This window comes from Myotis yumanensis, unplaced genomic scaffold (assembly GCF_028538775.1).
Source record: "Myotis yumanensis isolate MYYU_CA2020_CCGP unplaced genomic scaffold, mMyoYum1.0.hap1 SCAF_11, whole genome shotgun sequence".
Lineage (NCBI taxonomy): Eukaryota > Metazoa > Chordata > Mammalia > Chiroptera > Vespertilionidae > Myotis > Myotis yumanensis.
Window position 1 is genome coordinate 40,270,651 of NW_027223762.1, and position 22,618 is coordinate 40,293,268.

Sequence of the window (22,618 nt, forward strand, 5' to 3'; positions counted from 1 at the left end):
CTGGCCATTGGGAATTGATTCAACCTCCGGGCCCTCTCTCCTCCCCTGACTTCTGAGTTGAGAGGGTAGAATTGAAAGTTTCAACCCGCTCATCATCTGGTGCTTTCCAAAAGATAAAAGATACCTTTATAACTCTCATAATGGAAGTTCCAAGAGTTTTACGAGCTCTGTGCCAAGAAACGAGTCAAAGGCCAAATATATATTTCTTGCTATCAATCACACTGTCACACCTTAGACAGCAGCACCTTCCCCAGAAGTTCTGGATGCAATTCCAGGTTTTTGCAATTTAAGTAGGATAAAGGGAAGAGAGGAGATCACATCTCCACCACTGGTGACTTGTTCTCAGGCTCAGAGCTGCCCGTTTTCTTCAAAACACCTTCTCCTTTTAGTAAGAGGGCTCTGCCTCTGCTGGATCCCCACATTGAAACCTGGTCTCTGTCCCACCCCCAGGGATCAGGCAGTTCACATTGCAAATTGCTGCTCAGTCGGGACCCGTTCTGCCCACTTCCTCTGAAGGCTGGCCATCAGGGGCATTTCTCAGGCCACCGCTGGGCACATAAGCACTGCACTAAATTGTATATACTAGTAGGTCTGCTCAGCCCAACCAGATAATAAGGCCCTAGAGTACTAGTAGGTCCCATGCGTTAAGCGTCTTTGTGTGTTTGCCAACACTAGGCATAGGGTATATAAGTATGGAATTAAGTGCCTAAGTTCCTTGGCTTCCTCTCATTTTTGAAGTTCTCTTGTCCTTCAGAGCATGATTTCACAATCTGTAGCACAGTGTGGCTTGTGAGAGAGTGCTGTGTCTGTCATTCATTGTTCCATGTGTTCTGGTTCTTTCTCTCTAGCTAAACTGGACATTAAAAGGGGTGATTTTTAAACTCATTTTCATTAATTCCCTCATTCTCCTCCCCAAGATCCTAACACCAGACAGATACAAGTTTATTCATGAACTCAACAAATGTTTCTTGAGAATGTGTCATAGGCCAAGCATTGTACCAGCACCAGGGGTACAACAGTGAAAGAGAGAGGGGTGGGAGGGGTGAGGAAGGAAGAGAAGAGAGAAAAAGGCAAAGTCCTTTCTCTCAGGGATCTCATAGTATAGTAGAAGACACAGAAACTAATTTTAAAAACACACAAAGAAAACCATGTAACTACAACTCAAAAAAATACCACAAAGGAAAAACACATGATAAGATGGGGGGTGCTGGGTGAGGGGGAGGGGGTAATTGTATTTGTTAAGAAATTCAGAGAAGCCCTGAACTAGTGATGATTAAGCTTAAGTCTGAAAGGCTAATCGAGGCTAACTAGGCAGAGAAAGAGGAAGAGGAAGTGTCTGTTAGAGAAATAGCATGTGGGAATGTCCCGTGACAGAAAGAACAGGCTCTGGACTGAGAGGAAGGTGAAAACAGTGAAGAGAGCCCTGAAAAAGATGTTGGTCCTCATTTTAAGGTGGCTTGGAAGAGGGTGGTGATGGTGGAGATGGAGAGAAGTGACTAGGTCTGTGCAGCATTTGAGAGGTAACATTGCCAGACCTGGGAGTGAATTCAAAATGAAGGAGAATGTGGGTCCAAGATGAGTCCTCTATTCCTGGCCTATGAGTGAATGGAGGGATGAACGCTCTTGGTTGGCAGCATCGCACTGCCCACGGCCTTTCCTGGCAATCCTCCCTGCTCCTGCCAATCGCAGCCTCACTCCCACCCCCACCCCCAACCCCCATTTCTTGCCCCCGTGATGCCAAAAGTCCATTTCAAGTCTCCTGGGCCTGTCTGGTAGGGTTGCTGCACTCTTTGCTAAGTCATCTCCACGGGAGGGGGAAAAGCATCTCCATTGAGCCAACAACTCATCTCCAAGACTATTCTCTCTGAAGGCTTGACCGAACCACCTACAACTGTGAAAGCGTTCCCAGAGAAGGGTGGGCTGGCTTCATCAACGCTAAGTGAAATCCTGTGTTCCTGCCAGATGCTTTGATATATGGGGCAATGCTGGTAAGGGCTTGCGTGAGGGAATTTTTTTTAACCCACCTCCGTGGTATCCCTTGAATGGCAGTTGACAATTAGCTGCTAAGTAAAAGGAGGCACTTATTTTTATTGTGGGCCCTGACAGCTTTATGTTCACTCTTTAAAAGCCAAGAGTCATGTGTATAAAGGTGAGTGGGGAGGGGAAGTGGTGTGGGAAGGAGGAAGGGAGGGCCCGGGGCAGGTGCCTACAGATCCCAGAGTTTCTGTGCTGGAGTCAGAATCCGAGCAGTATTTACAAGCATGTGCTGGTCTGGAGGCGAGAGAGGGTGGCTCTCGCAGCCTGGGGAGGAGGAAAGGCTTGAGGCTGGCCCAGCAGAGGCTGCGATTCCTCGCTGTTGCCTGCCTTGTATTCCCAGGATGCCGCAGCGGGCAATGGGCTGTGGCTTTCCCTCTCTGGCACTGCTCTTTGGCTGGACTTTCAGGAAGAAAATCCACAAGCTCCGAAAGAAAGGTATTTCTTTTCTATTGTGTGATTCAGGTCTTCCTCCAACAGACACTTAGCCCAGCTCCCCTTCCTCCCTCCCTTGTCAGGGATGGGGAAGCTCCTGGAACTGTGCCCACGGGGAAGCAGGTACCAATGCTTAGCAGACAGGGCCAGTGGGAAGGGGTGAAGCTGAGAGCAGGAGGGGGCAGGCAGACTCTCCTGGTGACTGGGGGTGGGGGGGTGGGGGATAGAGGTTGTGGGGGAAGGGCTCTTGTCTTGAACCCAGGAATGTTTGAGTAATGATGAAGGAGAGACCAGGAAGTAACAGCTAATCCTTCCATTTTAATTTCCCCAAACTAACCCAGTGTCCTGTTATTGTTTTTTGTTTTGTTTTTAATGCGTGTGTGTGTGTGTGTTTTTAGCAAAACTAGGGAGGGGTCTTGAGATATAAAGGCTGGATGATGGCCAGTAAGCAGAAACTGGGCATCAGTCCACCTCTCCCTCCCTTCCCTTAAGACATGATGCTGTCTGAAATTTCTCCTAGACAATTGTATTCCACTGACTTTAAACAGAAGGTATTAAATCACTGGCTTTGTAATCATGGGGCAAATATGACCTTGAATAAATTCCTGATCTGAGTCTCAGTTTTCTCATCTGTAAAATGGGACAGTAATATTTACTTCCCATGTTTCTTATGAGGACTAAGTGAGAGCTCATGTGAAAGCTTCTTGAACAGTTTGTCATAGAATTAACTTAATTAATTATTATTATATGACATTGTGATTAGCTAATCATTTAAAATTTGTATCTGTTAAAACGGAAATGCCTCTGTTAATGTTGACTGGTCCAACATGATGAGCAGTTTCTAGTGAATGAGTGGCTGGCAGAAGGTAGAAAGAGCACTAGTGCACTGAAGGAGCAGGTGCAACCTAGGAGGCCACGGTACAGAAGGGAAGCCTTGGGGTAAAGAATGGTCTTTGAGTGTCTCCCACCCCCTTCCTCCTTCACTGCCCCTTCCTTAGTTTCATTGGGATATCTCAGCTCATCTATTCCTCATATTTGGCTACTTCATGTCCACCCAGGATCAGAGGGGGGCAATCAAGACCTAGAAGGCAGAGGTAGGCAGAGCTCAGGATTGGTCTCTGGCTTTCCAGGGACGTTTTATACCAAACTCCTCATATTCGATCTGAGCTGAAGAGTGGTGAAGCCTGACCTAGACAAACTAAAGCAAACAGGGATGCTCCTCTCTCGTAAGAAGGGACCCTGTTGGTCCTGATGTGTCTAGAGCTTGCAGCCGCTATGTCTTGTTGGAGAGAATAGCTTTGGCTGATTTGTAGGCTGGAGATGTAAAGTTCCGAAGTCTTCATCGTATGGGTGATATTTAAAGCTGTGAAATTTACAGAGTATGTGCAGATGAGGAAAAGAAAGCCTGGGACACTGACATTTGGAAGACAGGGAGACACAGAAGGGTCATCAGAGAAGGCTGAGAAGGCACAGCCAATGAGATAAATGGAGAACTGAGAGAGTGGTGGTCCAAAAGCCATGTGAGAATTTTATCAGGAAGGAGGGGTAATTTGATGGGGGCTGATAGAGGAATTAATATGAAGATGGAGAATGTGACCCCAGGATTTATAAATGTAAAATAGACCATTGATCTTGACAAATGCAAGTATGAAGAAATGCTGATCAGAGCGTATTCACGGGAGACAAGGCTGAGTACAGGAGGGTAGGGGACAGCAGGGAGTAACGGCTCCTTGAGGACTGGTCCATCATGTGCCAGGCTCTGTGCCAGGAGATAAAAATAGATGGTGAGCCAGACAGGCTGTCGGCCTTTGAGGAGCCCACAGTCCAATGGAAGAGAGAGATGTTTAAATAAATCATTGTAAAATCCATGAGAAGTGATGGAATAGAGGTATGTACAGGGAGCTCTGTGAGCACAGAGGAGAGTGATAAAGTCCCTCTGAGGCGATGACGTTTGAACTTGGGCTATAGTAAGATCAGGTTTCCAGGTGGGGAGAAGGAGGAAGGGCATTTGTTCCAGAGTTTTCAAGAGCAAAGACCATTTTTCACTCCTTCTCTCATAATCTCTAGCTACCACAGCAGATGCTCAGTCTGTATTTGCTGAGTGATTTGTGAATTCCAGTGAAAGGAATTTGCAAGAAACAGAGTTGCATAAGAAATCATTACAGTAATTTTGAAAGTGGCAGCAAGGATAGAGGGGAGAGACAGTTTAAAGTGCAATTTAGAATGTACTGATCTATCTGGAAGGAAAGAGGGGTGTTGCAGATCATTTCAACACTCACACTTTTGCTAACTGGGCTGAGTGCAGGTACCTTGTATTAAAGTGCTTGGTGTTTGACTGCTGGATTGACCAAATACTATGGCTGTGAGGAATGCTATAGGAGAAGGGTGATTTGTGAGGGGTCGCGGGGGGCATAGAATGAGAGTGAGGTTGGAAAAGACACTGGGAGAACTGCCATTAGGTGTTGGACTTGTGGAATAGGAGGGAGAGAGAGAGAGAGAGAGAGAGAGAGAGAGAGAGAGAGAGAGATGACGGAGATAGAGATACAGAGAGACCTGGAGCAGATATGTGGATTTTAAGTTACTGGTTTGTAGGTGATATCCCAATGTCTAGAGTGGGAGTACATCTGGAATGCCAGGAAATGGCACAGCAGGTGGAAGAAGGGGCACAGTAAAGGACACTGCAAAAGAGCCCATAGAGATGTGGGGATAGAATGAGAGTGGGTGATTTTGTACTCATGTAGGGAGAAAGTCTTGAAAAGGAAGAAGAATCACCCCCATCAGAGTCTTCAGTGAAGACCAGTGGAGTGTGAGATAAGCAGAGGAGGGCACTGGAAATTTTATTGGGCAGACTTGGTGGAAAGATGCAGGCTGATTAAACCAGATGGAGAGGATTGAGGGGTTGGGAAGTGGATGCTAAGGGCAGAAGTAAGGGCTGTGAGGGTGGACGACTCTTTCAAGAAGTAGACTCATCATTTTTTGGATGAATATACTGGTGAATAGAAGAAAGGAAAACATTGGGTGTTTGAGACCTGGGGTAGGAGATTAGTCTTTAATAAATTAGCAAAGACTTAGACACATGTGGGCTCTTTCAATTGAAAGAGAAAAATACAAAAAGAGAAGGAGTGAAATCTTGGAAGAGGTGAACAGGATGGAGGACAACACTATCTTGGAGGAAGCACAGGGTCCTTTTCTCCCTCTAAGAGAGACAGGCAGACAGACAGGAAGAAGAATGAGAGAGGCAAGGACTGGAAATGAGGGAGTTCACTCATGATGTCCTCAATTTGGGGCGATAAGGGAAAGAGGAGACAAGGTCACCTGCTGAGACAGGAGAGGGAATGGCGGTGAGCTCAAGGGAAGTGGTGTAGCTTTGGAACCGATATTACAGAGATTGGAAATACACATGTCCATGAAATGTTAGGCTACATTCCTGCATGACTCCCAGTGGCCTGATAAAGGCGTGGAGAGGGAGTGGAAATCAGCAGAGTGGAGATGATGGAGAGAAAAGATGTGGGGAATGAGTGCACTGGTGAAAGTGACATTGAAATGACTGACTGTGGAGTATGGGAGGAAAAGAGAAGGAACACAGGACAAGACTGATGGACTCAAGAGGAGAAAAGTTAGAGGACTGACTACGCAGAGGGGTATAAGAAGGAGCTCGATTCCAGATCACCTGCAAAGTGGACCAGCCTTCTGCTTGGGGACCTTGGAAATGCTGCTCACATTTGACAGCTCTGACAGCTGTGTGCACACTGTCACATTTTCTTTGGGAGATCTTCCCTTAGGAGGCCCAGTGGGCCCCTTGAATTCAAGTTTCATCTCCCCAGAAACACATCCACCTCTCCCTTTGAAGTGCTTCTCCCTAGACCCCCTCAAAGGGAATTTTACAAATGCCGTGTGGCCTATATTTTAAGTCAGATCATTTTAATTATTTCCCTCCAATTTGGGGAATATATCTACCCAGGTCATTTCATGGACAAAATAGAAATCTAATTTTATATTGTATTGACATTCTCTCATTGTTTTTCATTATTTTGCATGGGGTCTTTTCATTTTCATAATTTGATGACAAGCTAATTGAGCATAACAGTCCCTTCCTGTGTATAGCCAATGGAATGCCATGTGGCCTGCTCCTGGCACATGGCAGGGTACTCAATAAATGTTAGCGTAAAGCTGAATTTATCTGCTGAGATCTCGACTAGTGTTTAAACTACATAAATGCCAAAATTATCATGAATCATGGAAAGCATTTGCTTGAAGATGAAATGACTTATTAAGTAATTTAGCAAAATTTGTTGACTCTACGTGTGCCAAGACCTACGCTAAACACTGGGAGTAAAAAGAGACCAACCCCATATTTCTGGCATGAGGGAGCCTGTAGTTATACAGAGGGCACAGGGGTATATGCATAATTACAGCACAGCGTGGAAAGGGATTGGGATATTTGAGAAGGATACGGATACACAGAGTAGAGATAGAATCTCTCAGGCTGGGGTCAGGGAAGGCTTACCAGAGGTGACAATACTTGAAGGGAGCCAAGAAGACCAATGGAATTCCAGCAGACAGAGAGGGGAGAGAAGAACAGACGGGGCAGTGAGAAGGGACCATTCAAGGGCATGAACACTGGCGAGCACTGTGGGCTTTCGGAACACCAGGTGAGGTGCCTTTGAGGGTGTGGCAGGAAGTCAGGCCAGAAAGGTAGGTGGGTGCCAGACTGAATGCCAATCTAAAGAATGCCAGCCCCAGCTTCCAAACTTCAGCCACAGAAATATTTAATCAGTGTCACTGAAACACAAGTGAAACAGACAACAGCCCAGCAGGTCTGGTTGGGAGTAGGGAGAACAGAGACCCACTTGTTCAGCTGCTCCTGGATCCCATGCCCTCACCTCTCAAGCACTTGATGTTGTGAGGGAAGGGCTTCAGAGGAAACCCCGAGTATTTTGGGGGGTAATTTGAAAAACACTGCTGTGGTAATTTGGGAAGAAGTGGCTGACTATTAAAAATAAGGGGGAATACGCTCAGGTAGACCAGTGGTTTAGGAAGGTAAGTAGTAGGAGGGCTTTGAACATAGTAGAAGAGAAGAAACACCATCATAGATGAGAGAGGAATCCAGCCTGGGCTGGCCTGGGACAATGGGTAGGAGTAGAAAGGACATGGGAGATTCGAGAACCCATTAGAGCTCTTAATAGGTGGAATCCACATTAATTAGAGACTCGTCCAGGGGACCAACTAGAGAGAGAATCATGGGAAAAAAAACCAAAGGCTTTGGGAACCCGTGTCCAGGGCTTGAAGTGGTTGGTGCCACAGACCTAATTATAACAGAGGGAAACTCAGGCAGGACAGAGCTGAAACCATAACCTGTCTTCTGAACTTCCAGGCCTCGTGGGAAAAAATGAGTAGCCACTGATTATCCTGATTTAGAAATTAACTTTATTACACCGCTGGGGTGGAAAAAGGACAGAGCCAAGCGCTGACAGGGCTAGGGCGGAGCTGGTCCATGCATGCATTGCTGGAGGCACTGTCATTTGGAACAGTGTTTTTGGAATGCGATTTGCATACCATCGAGTGATTAAAATGTCCAAGCCATGTGAACTAGTAATTCTACATGTGGGACTTTGCCCTAAGGAAATAGTTCAAAAGAAAAAATAGCCTGGGCTCATCCATCCAAATGTCAAATAATTAATTAAACAATTAATTAGAAAAAAATACATTGTGCTACGTACATTCCAGGAACTCTGCTAGGCGAATGAATATGTTCTCTGTGTGGCAATGTTAAAATAGTCAAGCACAGTAAACCAACCTAAATTATTCAAATGCCACACTGGTTTAACACGCTCTGAGACATCCATGTGACAGACTTATGCTTAATGCGATATAACACAAGCAGGTTATTCAAAATCACCTGTTCGCTGCTGTGGTTAAGAGCACATTCTCTTGCATGTACTGCCTGGACTTGAATTCTGATGGTACCATGCCCTGGCTTCTGACCTTGGCAAGTTCATCAGTGCCTCTAAGGCTCAGTATCTATAACAGTAAGGTGGGCATAACAGTTAATACCACTTCGTAGGATTGCTGTCAAGATTAAACGAGAAAAGATATGCAAAGCGCTGAACACAATTCCTAGCACACTTGATAAAAGTGACTTGTTACTTTAAATACGTAAAAATGTGTGTCAAGAGAAAAAGACTGACAGAGACTGGCCCAGTTTCCAGCCCCAGGAAATATTGTGGGCGACTTGTTTCCTCTATTTTGTTTAGTATCATTTCCCCAAAACCTTTGAGGTCATAGGCAACACAGAAATTTCAAGAAATAGGCAAAGCGCTCTGACCTGTCAGTTCATCCAGCGGGACTCAAAATAATGGGCAGGTGCTGCTTTTCTCTTCCAGCGGTGTTTGGCCAGCGTTTGGATGAGACCGTGGCCTATGAGCAGAAATTTGGCCCCCACCTGGTGCCCATCCTCGTGGAGAAGTGTGCGGAGTTCATCCTCGAACATGGCCTGAATGAAGAGGGCATCTTCCGGCTGCCTGGGCAGGACAACCTGGTGAAGCAGCTCAGAGATGCTTTTGACGCAGGGGAGAGGCCCTCCTTTGACAGGTACGCTGCCTTCACCTCACCCTCCCCTCTGCCTTGACTTGCGTAAGAGGACTTTTCTCTTCCAGTTGAGCGATGGGACTCACACAGACACTGGCTTGCAACAGAAAGAGCCTTTGTTTTGCTCGTAGTTTAGAATGTGGGAGCCAGGGGCACAGTTAGGAGAGCATGGTGATCCATTACCTGAGAGAGATGTGAGCTCCACCGAGAGCCTGCTGAGCAGACTCAGGAGATGTTTAGGATACAGGAGGAGGGAAGTATGGGGTAGAGGGAAAGATGTGTCCTAGTTCCAGGCCCAGCCTTCAGGGCAGATAAGGAACGTGGGGCTGAGTTGCCTGTACAACAGACTGTGTGTGGTGGAGAACGCACCATGTCCAGATCCAAGGGCTGTGATGGTCTCCCTCAGCTTTCCCGAAGCGACCAGAACCGGCCCTTGTTAGTGCGGGAGAGCACAGTCCTATCCAATTCTGAACTTAGTTCTGAGCCCTTCTGGTGGGAGTACATACTAACAGGTTGGCTGCCTGGTGTTTTCCCATGGATATTGCCCACCCCTGTTTAGGGCATATCTGGTGCAGGGACATTTCTCCCCACCATTCCCCTCCCTCCCCACCTCCTTCAGCCTCCCAGCCGAAGTTTTCTTGTCTGCCACGCTCAGCTAGGACAACCACCACCCTACATTGCACGTGCTCTGCTTATTGTGCAATATTTGCTTGGTTGCTTGCATGCACTTGTCCTGCTGGCAAGAAAAAGTCATTATTCTTTCCAAATCAGCGGCCCATAAACTAAGACTTAGCAATTAAGGCCTGAGCACTATCCAGTTTCCAAAGGTTGAAATTCTTCACAAGCTTATTGAGGAAGGAGGAGCAGAGCTGATCCTGGGGAAGGGTGAATAGCTGGGTGTCATGCTGTGTGGATAGTCTCACTGCTCACCTCTCCCTCTGCTCTCCCTCTGGTCCCCAGTGTGTCCATTCTGCCTCCGAAGCATCTCTAACACCCATCCATTTCCATTCTCACAGCCATTGTCTTAGTTTGGACCACCGTAGGCCTGTCTTTGCTGCCCTTGGCACATAACAGGTTAGTGTAGCAAGGGTGCTATATTTTAATAGGAAAGCGATGGGGTGTAGTTGTTACTGGATTTATACCAGGTTATGGGCATGAAATTTAAGGACCTTTTAGCATCACCATAAATTGATTTTCATTACCAGGCACTCGCTCAATTAAGCTTGCCACCTTTATATTCACTTTTCTTCTTATGTTTTTAATTAGCTTTGAGTTGATAAAAAGATGCAGGTGGGTTGTTGCAAAAGCCATATGAAGTCAGCCAGGAGGCATAGAGGTGATTTGGGTTTCCAAATACCTGCCCTAGCCTCTTGCGTGTATAAAATCAGCCTGGGTGGTAGAGTCAGAGTCTTTGATTCTTCTGAAATATTTGGATCTGGAAGGAGGAAAGTTATCACACATCTCTGCTGCCAGAACTGAGGAGTTCCCACAGCCAGAAATAGGAAGGGTCCTTCAGGGTCTTCCCAGGACTGGTTCTTTGGGCCCACATGCGCCTTGTGGGTACTCATCTAGACCCCTACCTTGGTCACATGTACAGTTTCACTGTGAGTTCCCCCAAATTGCCTCTCTGGATGAAGGAAATCAAAGGAACTCTGTTGGCAGATTCTAGTACAGGTGTGTCAGGCTCTCATTCAAGATAAAAACATGAATTTAAAAAGCTCTTTGTCCAGCCTCTACTAGGCTGGCTACTGCCTGATCACAGAGCTAGTACACTTCCAGTACCTATTGTCTCTGGGAGAAACGCACAGAGACATTCTGCGTTATAAGATCAGTGCTTCAAGGGAAGGTGGGCAGAGCTATGGGGAGCCCTGGCTCATCTCTGCTGGACCAGGGCTTGAACTCAGAAGCCACCTGGCTCCTGACTTGCTCTTAGTCTTTGATTTAAAACATTACTTAAGGATGTTCCATTGGGTTGGAGGAACAGCAAATTCAGGAAATATCATGCTGGAAATTTGGACTATAACAATGACATCCGAGTCAGCCCTGTCCCAATGGGGCACCAAAAATTTACAGAAATAACTGTAATTTTCATTGTATTAAGTGCTAAAAATGAAAAAGAGATGGTACTGTGAGAATTTAGAACAGGGGTTTTTGACATGGTCTGGTGGATTTAGGAAGCTCCCCAAGAAAATGACATTTAAGCTGAGACACAATAAAGAAGCATGAGGAGTTAGCCAGGTGATGCAGCCTTATCTTCCCCTGGTAAAATGAATGGGCAGCTTTCTGTGCATTTCGGTGCTCTAGGATGATTTACACAGCTAACTGTTCTTTGATGCCAACTTTGAGGTATCTATATTGTATCTGTGGTTTATAACCCCTTTCTCTTCTAATGTTGGCGATTCATGTTGTCTTAGTTTCTCCTGACTAAACTGTCTAGTAGTTTTTATTATTGTTTCTCTTCAAAAGACTCTGTTTTCTTGACATATCATATCCTCCATGCTCTTTTTCTCATTCCAAATTCTTTGTTTTCTACATTCCTTCTGTGGGTGTGTTTTGAGTGCTGGGGGCTGTGCCAGGCCACACATAGTGCACTGGAGAATGGAACCCTGGAGACAGGAGGCTAGATTAGGAGGCTGAGCAGTCCTGCTGCAGGGGTTGGCACATGCAGGGGGAGAGACAAAAAAAATCCTCCTTCTGAAAAGTGGAGTGGAAAGAGGGGAGGGACTTGGAGATATTCATGTGACATTTGGATAGTAGAATGGAGGGGACTTGGGAGACTAATTGGATGTGGGGTGAGAGAGACCCCAATCAAACCGTAGACCCTGGATTCTGATTAAGACCTGGGTCAACGTGACATTAGGAGAATGCTACTCCTGCCAGGTGTGCGCTGGTTGATTTTCTGACACTTTCTTGGGAACTTCTTGTGTATTTTGCCAAAAGGGATTTGCCTGGGGATATTTTTAGGCAATGAATCAGCAGGGAAGTCTCTTCCTGAAACCCCACCCCCTGACTTCCTGAGGGCCGCCATGGAGCATAGACAGCCGTCTGGTCTGTGCAGGCGGAGGTACAGAGTTCACGGGCTGCAAAGGGGTTGCCTCCAACCACTGGCTGTCAGAAACAAGTGTTAAAAAATGTGCACACAGCGCCAAGACAGAGCTTTCTAGTCAAGTCCTGGCATTCTCACTTCTGCTGCCTCTAAGGCCTCCCTTCTCCTCCTCCTGTCCAATCCACCCCTCCTGTCTCTCCCTAGGAGGTACTCCACCCAGCAGATTCTATATTCCCAATTGCTGACCAAAGGAGACACTCAGATTATCTGAACCTCTTCCCACATCACAGCTTTCTAAATACTATCAGGGCTATCTCTTAAGAACATCAGTTTTTCTTGATATGAAATAAATCAATATTTCTTTACTAATGATCTTCCAGTATATGGTAGATTCAGATTTATTTTCTCTATGGAATAAATGCAACAGCTCTATAAACCAGGAGTCAGCAGACGTTTTAAAAGGGCCACATATGAAATATTTATGTGTTGTGGGCTAGATGGTCTCTGTGGCAACTACTCAACTCTGCTCTTATCTCAACTTGGCCCAAGACTATACAAAAATGAATGAGCATAATCACTATAGCACTTTATTTATGGGAGCTGAAATTCAAAATTTATGTCATTTTCACATGCCATGAAATGTTCTTGAGTTATTTCTCCAACCATTAAAAAAATGTAAAATACATTCTTAGCTAGCTGGCTGTACAAATATAGGCAGCGGGCCAGATTTGGCTCTGGGATCATGGTGTATCAACTCCTGCTGTAAACCAGAGAAGCTGAGCTGAAGAGCCCGTGTCTCTTTCTGCTAATCAGGTGATCTAATGAACGTTGTCTCAGTTCCTGCAGCAGGTCTCCTCCCTCCGCCTCCAGGCTGATCCACATGCTGCCGGCCCCATGCTTTAACTCCTGGTCACTCTACAGATCTTGACGGAAGAGTCCCTTGTAGTCCCCAACTCTGCATTAAGTGTCCCTTTCCACATTTCCATTGATCCCAGGTCTAGGACTTCCCTTGTCATGGTACTAACCACACAGTATTGTAATGACTTGGTAACATTTAAGTGAGGTTCGATGAAGTGAGGTGTCCTGTGTGTCCCTTGGGTTCACTGCTGAAAGCCTAGTGCCTGACATAGTATCTTGCACTGAATAGTTTCTTTCAAAGCTTGTTGATGGAATAAATGATTGCATAAATATATGAATGAATCTCAGAATTATTTTAAGACTCTGAGGGATCAAATAGATCAATGGACCATGGATATAAAGCAGTTATCACATGAAAAATGAGACACTAAGTACAGAATGCTAAATTGTGATATAGTAAGAGACTTGGAGGAAGAAGAAAGCAATGAAGATTAAACTCTTGAAGGTTTAATGAAAAAGTAGACCTTGAACTTGCCTTTGATGCAGGTAGGCAGAATAGATAAAGGAAAATGTATTGGGGGGGATTGTTCCATAAAAGGAATTAGCAAAAATATTTTGGTCAATATACCTTTATCAGACTCTACTCCTCTGCAAAGCTTCCCTTCAGAACCTGGGTTCTATTCAGTGGATCACCAGGGGGGAGCTGAGGAGACTTCTGGAGTTTTGCTTTCAAAGGGTGTTGCTTATTTTCTTCCAGAGATACAGATGTGCACACGGTGGCCTCCCTGTTAAAGCTCTACCTCCGAGACCTCCCAGAGCCTGTGGTTCCCTGGAGCCAGTATGAGGGATTCCTGCTCTGTGGGCAACTCATGAATGCAGATGAGGCAAAGGTTGGTATCTCATTAGAGTTAGGTGTCCTGCTTGGAAAGAAGGTGATGGCTACTGAACACTGTTCTGGTAGGCAGGGAACAGTGTGTCAGGAGGTCCATACCTGTTGGTGAGATACTTTGTCCAACAGGAACTTCCCTGGAAACCAAAGGCAAATGAAGCCAATCATGGTGACAGCCTTCACGGGAGGTAACAATCCAATAAAGAATTGGCCCCTAATCTAATACCCCAAAGTCACTTTAGAGTTAGTAAGAGAGGGGGGAGGCATTTGATAAGGGTTTCAAGCAATATGGCCTTGTTGAGACCCACTGGGACACGAGGCCAAGCTGCCCAACTTGGAGAGCAGGTGAGAGGTCTGACTGTACTAGCTCCATGATGACCACAAGTGTCAGACATGGGCATACAAAGAATGCACGTGCCAGAGAGAGGAAGGACAGGGAGCTTTTCTTGTTCCTTTCAGCTTCAGATGCCTGTGCGGTCTGTGGCTCCCTGAGATAATTCCTCTTCTCAGAGTTTTGTGTGTGTCTTTCAATAACTTTTTATTTTGAAATAACTGTAAATTCACAAAATGTTGCAAAAAACAGTATGGAGAGGCTCATTGTTTTTTTTGTAGTGTTACTTTTTTATTTGTTCTTCTTCCAAGAACCCGAGGCAAGAACTATCAACAACTCATACCCACAGTAATTGCTTAATGAACACTTGAGATGTAACACTCCAATAGCACTGCCAAAGTGTTGCTTCTACGCAGACACACCAATTAGGTTCCAAGGTCTCATTGCTGGCAAGTGAGCAGGCTCATTTACTGGTATTAAAAATGTCTTTCCAGGCTCAGCAGGAGTTGATGAAGCAGCTCTCCACCCTTCCTCGAGACAACTACAGCCTCTTGAGCTACATCTGCAGGTAGGAATCCCCTGGTATCAGCTACACAGTTTCTAGTCAAGGGGGTGAGGGGTGAAGGGGGCCTCATATAGATTATGCAAGATGATCTGACTTTGGGGGATAGGTACACAGTGCAATATGCAGATCTTGTATCATAGAAATCCACACCTGAAACTTATATGATCCTATTAACCAATGTTACACCAATAAATTTAATAATAAGAATATAACTAAGCTCCTGGATAGAGAAGGAAAGAGTGTCTCTGTGAATTCAGAGACTCTAGTTCAGATCTTTGGAAGGTCAACTCTATTTACATAGCTCCGAGGTAGTTTCCTGTGTCCACAAGATAATTTAAAGGACCCTCTGAAAGTTTGATCGGCATACAAAATGTACATGCTTCCTCCTTAGGCTTTCCTCAGCACTGCTCTGAGTCCTAGGGCATACAATAGAACCGAAATCTTTATAATGTTTCTAGAATTATCTTCCATCATTCTGACTTAGTGCCCCAGAGGCATACACTCCAGTTCCCCTTTCTGAGGACTTGCTATGTGTCATCTCTGTGGCAGCATGTAACATGTGCATTGACCCAGACCTGCTGAGTTGGGAGCCTGGATCTCTATGCCAGACAAAGCTGAAATTTATCTAAATTTTAAAAAATCATTTGTTATAGTTTCCAGATTATAAAAAGTGATACATGCTTGATTTGGAAACCAGGAAAATGCAACATACTGTAAAGAAGAAATAAAAATTACCCACAATCTCCTTACCCAATAAAAATCACTATTAAGACCTGAGTGTTTTTCCTTCTGGATGTTTTGTCTCTATGATTGATTTTTACACTCATCAATATAAATTTACTGGAACAATTTTTATACCAAATTGGAATTACATATATACATGTAATTACATAAAATTACATATATATATTTGTACCCTGCTTTCTTTTTTGGCTTAATGTTCCATTGTGAACACTTTCTTATGTCATACAATAGGATTATAAATAACATCATAATATTCCATAAGCTTTTCTCATTTGGACAGACCAGCATTTATTTGATATTTTCTCTGTGTTTCAAATTTTATGTTGTTCCAGCCTATCCATTTAAAAATGGTTTCTGGAAAAAGTAGAAATTCCTTTGTTGGCTGTTTAGTTTTTCTTTAATTGTGAATCAGAAGTGCATGCCTCAATTGGGTAGAATTATAGTAAAAATTAATTGTTAATTATTGAGCATCTGCTGAGAATTTGAGATACTTGGTGCTATAATTGGAGGAGGAGAGTGAGGAGGCACTGGGATTCCCATCTCTGATATTTTCCTCTCTGGAGACTTGGGTGTGATGGGTGCTGAGAGCCTGAGAGATAAGCTTATAAAGGCAGGACAAGGGGCAATCAAATGCCCATTTTGGTCCTTCTAGTCTCCTCTTAGCTCCCTGAAACTGGATCCTGCCTTCTGCCAATGTAACTCCCCTCCCTGCTCCCAGAGCAAGGCCACCACCTCAGCTGGCCAGGCCCCTCCTGGTTTCTATTCTTCCTTGATCTTGAATCTTTGGGGGTGAAGCTAAACTCTTCTGGGAAGAGCAGGCTGATCCCACTCCTGAGATCAGAAGGAGAATCGGGATGCATCTCTGAGATTTCGTTGGCAAAAGTGCTTTCTTCTGGCAAATTCCTATTTCTTACTCTGGGATTGCCTGTCTGTTCACAGGTTCCTACATGAAATCCAGCTGAACTGTGCTGTTAACAAGATGAGCGTGGATAACCTGGCTACTGTGATTGGTGTGAATCTTATCAGGTCAAAGGTAGAAGACCCTGCTGTGATTATGAGGGGTAAGGATGGCCCTGTGGTAAGACAGATACAGAGGAACTAACGACAGTTACGACACTAGCCCTTATGTCTGGGCACTGATCTGCAATTTGCCATGAATTTTCAGCTGATTATTTTGTCTGAGTTGTAAAATAGCCCTGTGAAGTCGGCAGGGCAGGAATTATGTCCATTCTCCAGATCACAGCAGTGGTTAAAGATTTACCTAAAGGTCACACAGTACATATAATAGGCTGGCACAAAAACAGTTAGCTAATGTTTCTTAATCTTTTATTATGTTTAAATACCCTTAGCCAGAGAGAGTAAACAAGTTTCATTTTATAAGCCAAGTCACAAAAAGAGTACTTGTAAAGCTGTGTTGAAAAGGCTTCTGAGGCTGTGTCTGGGATCAGTGAGCAAAAGTCCTGCCATAGAGTACTGATACCTGCCATAGATCTGGGGAGGCAATATGCCTGGCACGTTTTCAACTGTGTGTGCAATAAAAATCGCATGTCACATTGAAGACCACATTAGGAGAGACACATGTCTTAATTTTCTCTGCTGTTAGATTGCTAATTTCCTGATTAAAGGCTGAGCCAGTGGGGTGTAAACTGAAAATGACCACCTTTCACTCCAATCCACGTGTTTGTTCTAGCCCATCCCTTTCACCACAGTGCCCTACCCCAAGCAATTATGAAGAGTCCTATGAGGAGCCAAATGAGGTCCTTTGGGGCGCTGTGGTTTTAGACACACTTTTGGAAACATCTCATGGGTATAGAGACCTTTGAGGACTACGCCATGGTCCAGCACCACAAATCTCTTCTTCTTCCAGGGACTCCTCAAATCCAAAGAGTGATGACCATGATGATCAGAGACCATGAGGTCCTCTTCCCCAAGTCCAAGGATGTACCCCTGTCACCCCCGGCTCCCAAAAATGACCCCAAGAAACCTCCAGTGGCTCGAAGCTCTGTGGGCTGGGATGCCTCTGAGGACGTCCCAATTTCTAGGACAGACAGCTTCAGTAACACGGTAAGGTGCAAAGAGCCTTCGGCCTTCCATTAGACTCATCCTTTAATCCAGGTCATTCCATGTAAGAGCTGCTGTGGGTGGCAATTTGGGGGAGTTTTTGATGATGCTGTGGCTATGGGTACAGCTGGTACAGACTCATTGGAATGCATTTATTTATTTATTTATTTATTTATTTATTTTTATTGTCTAAAGTTTTACATATGTCTCCTTTCCCCCCAATTGACACCCTCCCCCCACCTCCAGCCATTCCCATCCTGGGCATCTTGAAAGCTTGGCCTCTTTCAAAGTCTAGTCTCTGCTTGCATCCTGGAGGGGAGATTAGTGTTGTGTGTGCCAATGACTGAGCAATGGAACTCTTCACTGAAGCACACTCTGGAGGGATACACTTTGAAACACAGTCCAGAGCAGTTCAATGGGAAAAGAGATATACCACCTTGTGAATGTTTGAGTGAGGGTTATTGAAAATTCTGGGTCAAAGTCCAGAGAGAACTGGTTTCCTGCTAACCCATGAAACGTGATTTCTTTCTCAGAGCATGTGATGTGTTCGTGTAATATTTCGCATGCTCTGATAAACTGTCTCAGCAATGTCAACCCCCTCATTTGTACTGACGGCTTGGGCCTCACGTTCCCAATGTCAGAAAACTCTGCAGAGTCTGAAATTTAGATTGTTTGAGGGCAACAACTTACAAAGGTCAAATATGTTTTATATATTTATAAAACAAGTTTTTTATAAAAGAACATGTGAACTTTATATAGCAGCCTGATTCATTATGTGTGACCAAGGAATGAACTGCAAATTTCGGGTTGACCTGGTAATGTAAGTTGCCTATAGTACTTTTAATCTTGAGGATGAATAAGAAAGGATGAGGGGGAAATGTAGGCAGTGGTTGGTGGTGATGTTTCTTAGGTAAAGTCTGGACACAATGCATCTTACTAACACTCAACAATTAAATTAATATTTAGAAATGCTCATACCTTGTGTAGTGGCATCATCCTAGAAGTGCTTCAGATTAGCCATTGTTGTGCTCACTCGACAGGTTTCTTCTTTAATGGTAACAGTGTGGGCAGTTCTGGGCAGGCACTTTGCTGGGAAATGTAAACAGATCAGCTCTGGACTCCTCACTGTAAATCTATTGGGTAGAATTTATCATGCACATTTTATGTCTCAGGACCTCAGTCTCAGGGAGGTCGACCAGATGGTCCAAGGTGGCAGCACTAGAATGTTACAGAATAAGATTTTGATCTAGTTCTCACCTCAAAACCCAGGTGCTTCTGACCCCAGACGGGGTTGCTGAAGCAGTTGAGTAGCAGAAGCGTTAGAAGAAGAGTTTCAGCCCTTATGTTCAGATTTTAGGTTTATGACTCATTCTTTTCTTTTTTTTTGGTCTTTCTCTTTCTTTTCCTTTTTAATTTAACTGAAAAAAATAAAAAGGAAGAAAAAGAGCTACATTGAGAAGTCCTGATCCCTCCTCTACCTTCACCCACTCCATCCTTCCCTCCCTTTTTAGTTTCTTATTTATCTTTCCAGTGTTCCTTTATGCAAATGTAAGCAGATATGAATGTAAATTGTTATTTATCTCCCTTTTAAACAAGATATAACAACCTCTTTTGAGTTCTCTCTCTCTCTCCACATACATACAGACGCACACACACACACACACAACACACACACTCCACTCTGTATCTTGAATTTTTCCACTTAACAATATATACTGGAGACCTTTTTATGTTAATACGTAGACAGTTACCTCATATGACCTTATGTTTTTGCAGGTGTATAGTGTTCCACTCTTGTACCATAATCTACTTAACCAGCCCCTTTGGATAAAAAGGTGGTTTTCATTCCTTTGTACTACAAATAAGGCTGCAAAGAATAACCTTGACTAGGCTTCATTTTGTATGCAGGCAGATGTATTTCTGGGCTAAATTCCCAGAACTGGGATTGCTGACTCAGAAGGTACATAGATTTGTAATGTGTAATTTTCATTAAAATTATCAAATGAAGTTTGTGCAATTTTGTACTTCCACCAGTGATGTATAAAATAATCTGTTTCCCTACAGTTTCACCAGCAGAGGTTACTGTCAGATTTGGGGTTCTTTTATGGTGGGGGTCCTTTTGATAGGTGAGAACTGATTTGTCAGTAATTTTAATTTGAGGTTTCCTATTATAAGAGAGTCCAAATATCTTTCCTTATATGTAAAGGCCCGCTGCATTTTCCTCTGTGAGCTCTTTATCTTGTCCTTTTCCCATTAGTTATTGGTCTTTTTCTTCTCAATTTTTATGAACCTTATATATTAGGGAGAGTGATATGCCTTGCAAATATTTTTGCCATTTTGTTATTTCTTATTTGATTTAGCATGTGGTGATTTCTTTGTTTTAATTTTGTTCTTTTAAGTTTGGGGGCTCATGCCATGTAGGTTGAACTTATCAAATATTTCTTTTATGGCTTCTGGATTTTGAGTCCTAGTTAGAAAAGCCTCCCCATCCTAAAGTTATAAAAGAATCCTGGCTTAGGACTCTTTTACCTTAAACATATAATGCTTTTAATCAGGGCTTCACCTTTAGAATATGAGTTCCTTCAAGTACAATGTCCTTTCAGAAAAAAAATGCCAGTCAGATAATCAACTAATGTGACCAATGAATAGATGGTCTTCTAATGAAGAGTTTCATAGGTGTGCTGCCCAGAAATGCTTTCTTTCAAGCCTCTATTTTTTTTTTCCCTTGGGAACATGACACATGGGAAAAACCCATGTAACTTTCATGGCCATTTTTTTTCTAGGCCAGCGACTCAGAAGCAACCAGCCCCACGGAACAACAGCCAAGTGACATGTTTCCGGAACACAGCAGCAAAACTCCCAGGGAAAAGCCAGGAGATTGGAAGCTGCAATCACGAAAAAGGACTCAGACCCTCCCTAATCGGAAATGTTTCTTAACAGCAGCTTTTCAAGGTGCCAACAGCAGCAAAGTGGAGATCTTTAAAAATGAGTTCTGGTCGTCGTCTTCAGAGGCGAAGGCCGGGGAGGGGCATAGGAGAACACTGTCTCAAGGTGTGCAGAACTTTTCTGATGCCCAGAGGACTTCCACCTACGATAACATCCCTACCCTGCCAGGGTCCCCTGGGAATGAAGCAGGTGCACTCGCTTCCCATGCCTGCGACTCCAAGAGAGATAGTCTTTCGAGCCCAAACTCTGAGACTGGGCCTGGGACAAAGAACTCTGGAGAAGAGGGACTGGAGTCTTTGCAAAAGACGGTCCAGGAGCTGCAAAAGGAAATAGAAACACAGAAACAAGACTACGAGGAACAGATTAAAAGGTAAGTCACATACCGAGGGGAGCCACTCAGCTTCCATCGTAAGAAGCAATCGGGATTGTTCTCATCTGCCAAAGAAGTGACATTATGAACCTTCAGTTTGGAGAATACAGTAATCTCTAGCAGTTAGGCCTGATAAGAAAAAAGGGTAAAGGGAGTGATGAGTGACTAAGCTAGTGAAAACTCTGAGCTTCAAATTAAATTCATGAAAAATTATGTAGCTTAATCAACTTTCTAAATAGCAATTCTTTAAGGTTCAACATGCTTAGTAAATTAAGATAAATTTAAAACTTTTTTCACATTAGTGTGATTTATCCATTCTGAAAATATTGATTGAGCACCTATTGTGCTCCAGGTGACATTCCAGCGACTGGGGAATAGCACTGAACAAAACAGACAAAAGTCCCTGTGCTAATAGAGCTTTCCTTCTAGTGAGGACAGACAGACAGTACAAATAAGTAATGAAAATATATGCTATGCCCACTGGTAGAAAATGCCATGGAGAGAAATAAATCAGGGCAGGTGGTTGGGGGATTCCAGAAGGGGGCTCCAATAGGGTTGTCAAGAAGGCCTCACTGAGAATATGGCATTGAAGCAAAGGCCTGGAGGAGAAGAGGGAACAAGTCAGGTCTACCTATGAGAGAAGAGCAGGCCAGGCAGAGAGACCAAAGGTGCAGAGGCAGAAGAAGGAAGCAGGTCTAGGTGTTCATGCACCAGACCAGTGGTGGGCTAGAGCAGGAGGAAGTCACTGAGAGGAGAGAGGGCAGGGAAGTGGAGGCCAGAGCACAAATCAGTAGTTGGTAGAACTAAAAGCCTGGTGTGACGCCTTGGCAGTGACCAAAGCATCCTGGAGAAGACTCCCACTGTACTCTAACATGGATGCCACTGACAGGGTAGGGAAAGAACTGTCTGCCATGGAGGCGGCCACTCCTGAATGGAACAGTCTTCTGAATCCACCATCAGGGACCTCCCAGCCTTGGTGGAGGGAGAAGAAACAGTCCGGAGTGTCTAAGCTTCATGCTTCAGACACATCTGTTCATGTAATCCCTACAGCAATCTTTTGAAATAGGTAATATCCCCACTTTACAGAATAAATGGGGGGTCAGGAAGGACAAAGGATTCCTGAAGGTCACACAACTAATTATTGGTGGGGCTGGGATTTGCACCTGCTTCAGCCAGCTCCCAAGCCCATTCAGATCTTACCTCTCCGCTAAAATCACTGGTCAGGATGTAGCATAATGTCTCATTGGAGATGTCTCCCGAAGCAAGAGGTATATGGAGAATTTGGAGAAGAAAACGAGCTTTGTAATGAAAGGACCAGAAGGAAGGAGACTGATTTAGTTTTAAGAAGCAATAGGAAGTGGTAGACAAGAGGCATTATATGCAGAACGGGGCAAAGCCCTTGAAGACAGAAGTCAGGCATGGGCTCAGATGGGAGCCTGTCTCCATGTAAAATGATCAGGCATTTGGGGGAGCAGGGAGGCAGTACCTCTCAGAATGAAACTCTGAGGCAAATTTCCAATCACACAATCTTCCCACAAGCCCGAAATCCCCTCTTTTGGCTGAGAAATGGCATATGTATTTTCATTCCTGCGAGTTAATTCAGCATAGCCAGGTAGGGGGCCACCTGGGACTAGATTAGGATTTTGGCCAGTCACAGTGAAAAGCCTCTGAATTCAGGAATCCAACAGATTCTTCACCTGGAGCAGGATTCAGAAGTGAGGGTGGCACTGCCAAGACTGCTCCAAAGGGAA

The 22,618-nt window shown here is 44.4% G+C and overlaps 1 protein-coding gene across 4 annotated transcripts in view; it reads left to right on the top strand.

The window, feature by feature from the left end:
• Positions 1 to 22,618, top strand: part of ARHGAP25 (Rho GTPase activating protein 25) — a 78,673-nt gene that overhangs the window by 50,921 nt on the left and 5,134 nt on the right. For all 4 annotated transcript variants that reach the window (XM_070429379.1, XM_070429380.1, XM_070429376.1 and 1 more), the window contains 6 exons: positions 8,853 to 9,060; positions 13,719 to 13,851; positions 14,676 to 14,749; positions 16,430 to 16,551; positions 17,358 to 17,554; positions 20,335 to 20,867. In XM_070429379.1, the coding sequence (XP_070285480.1) occupies positions 8,853 to 9,060; positions 13,719 to 13,851; positions 14,676 to 14,749; positions 16,430 to 16,551; positions 17,358 to 17,554; positions 20,335 to 20,867 (1,267 nt within the window). The remainder of the gene's footprint in view (positions 1 to 8,852; positions 9,061 to 13,718; positions 13,852 to 14,675; positions 14,750 to 16,429; positions 16,552 to 17,357; positions 17,555 to 20,334; positions 20,868 to 22,618) is intronic.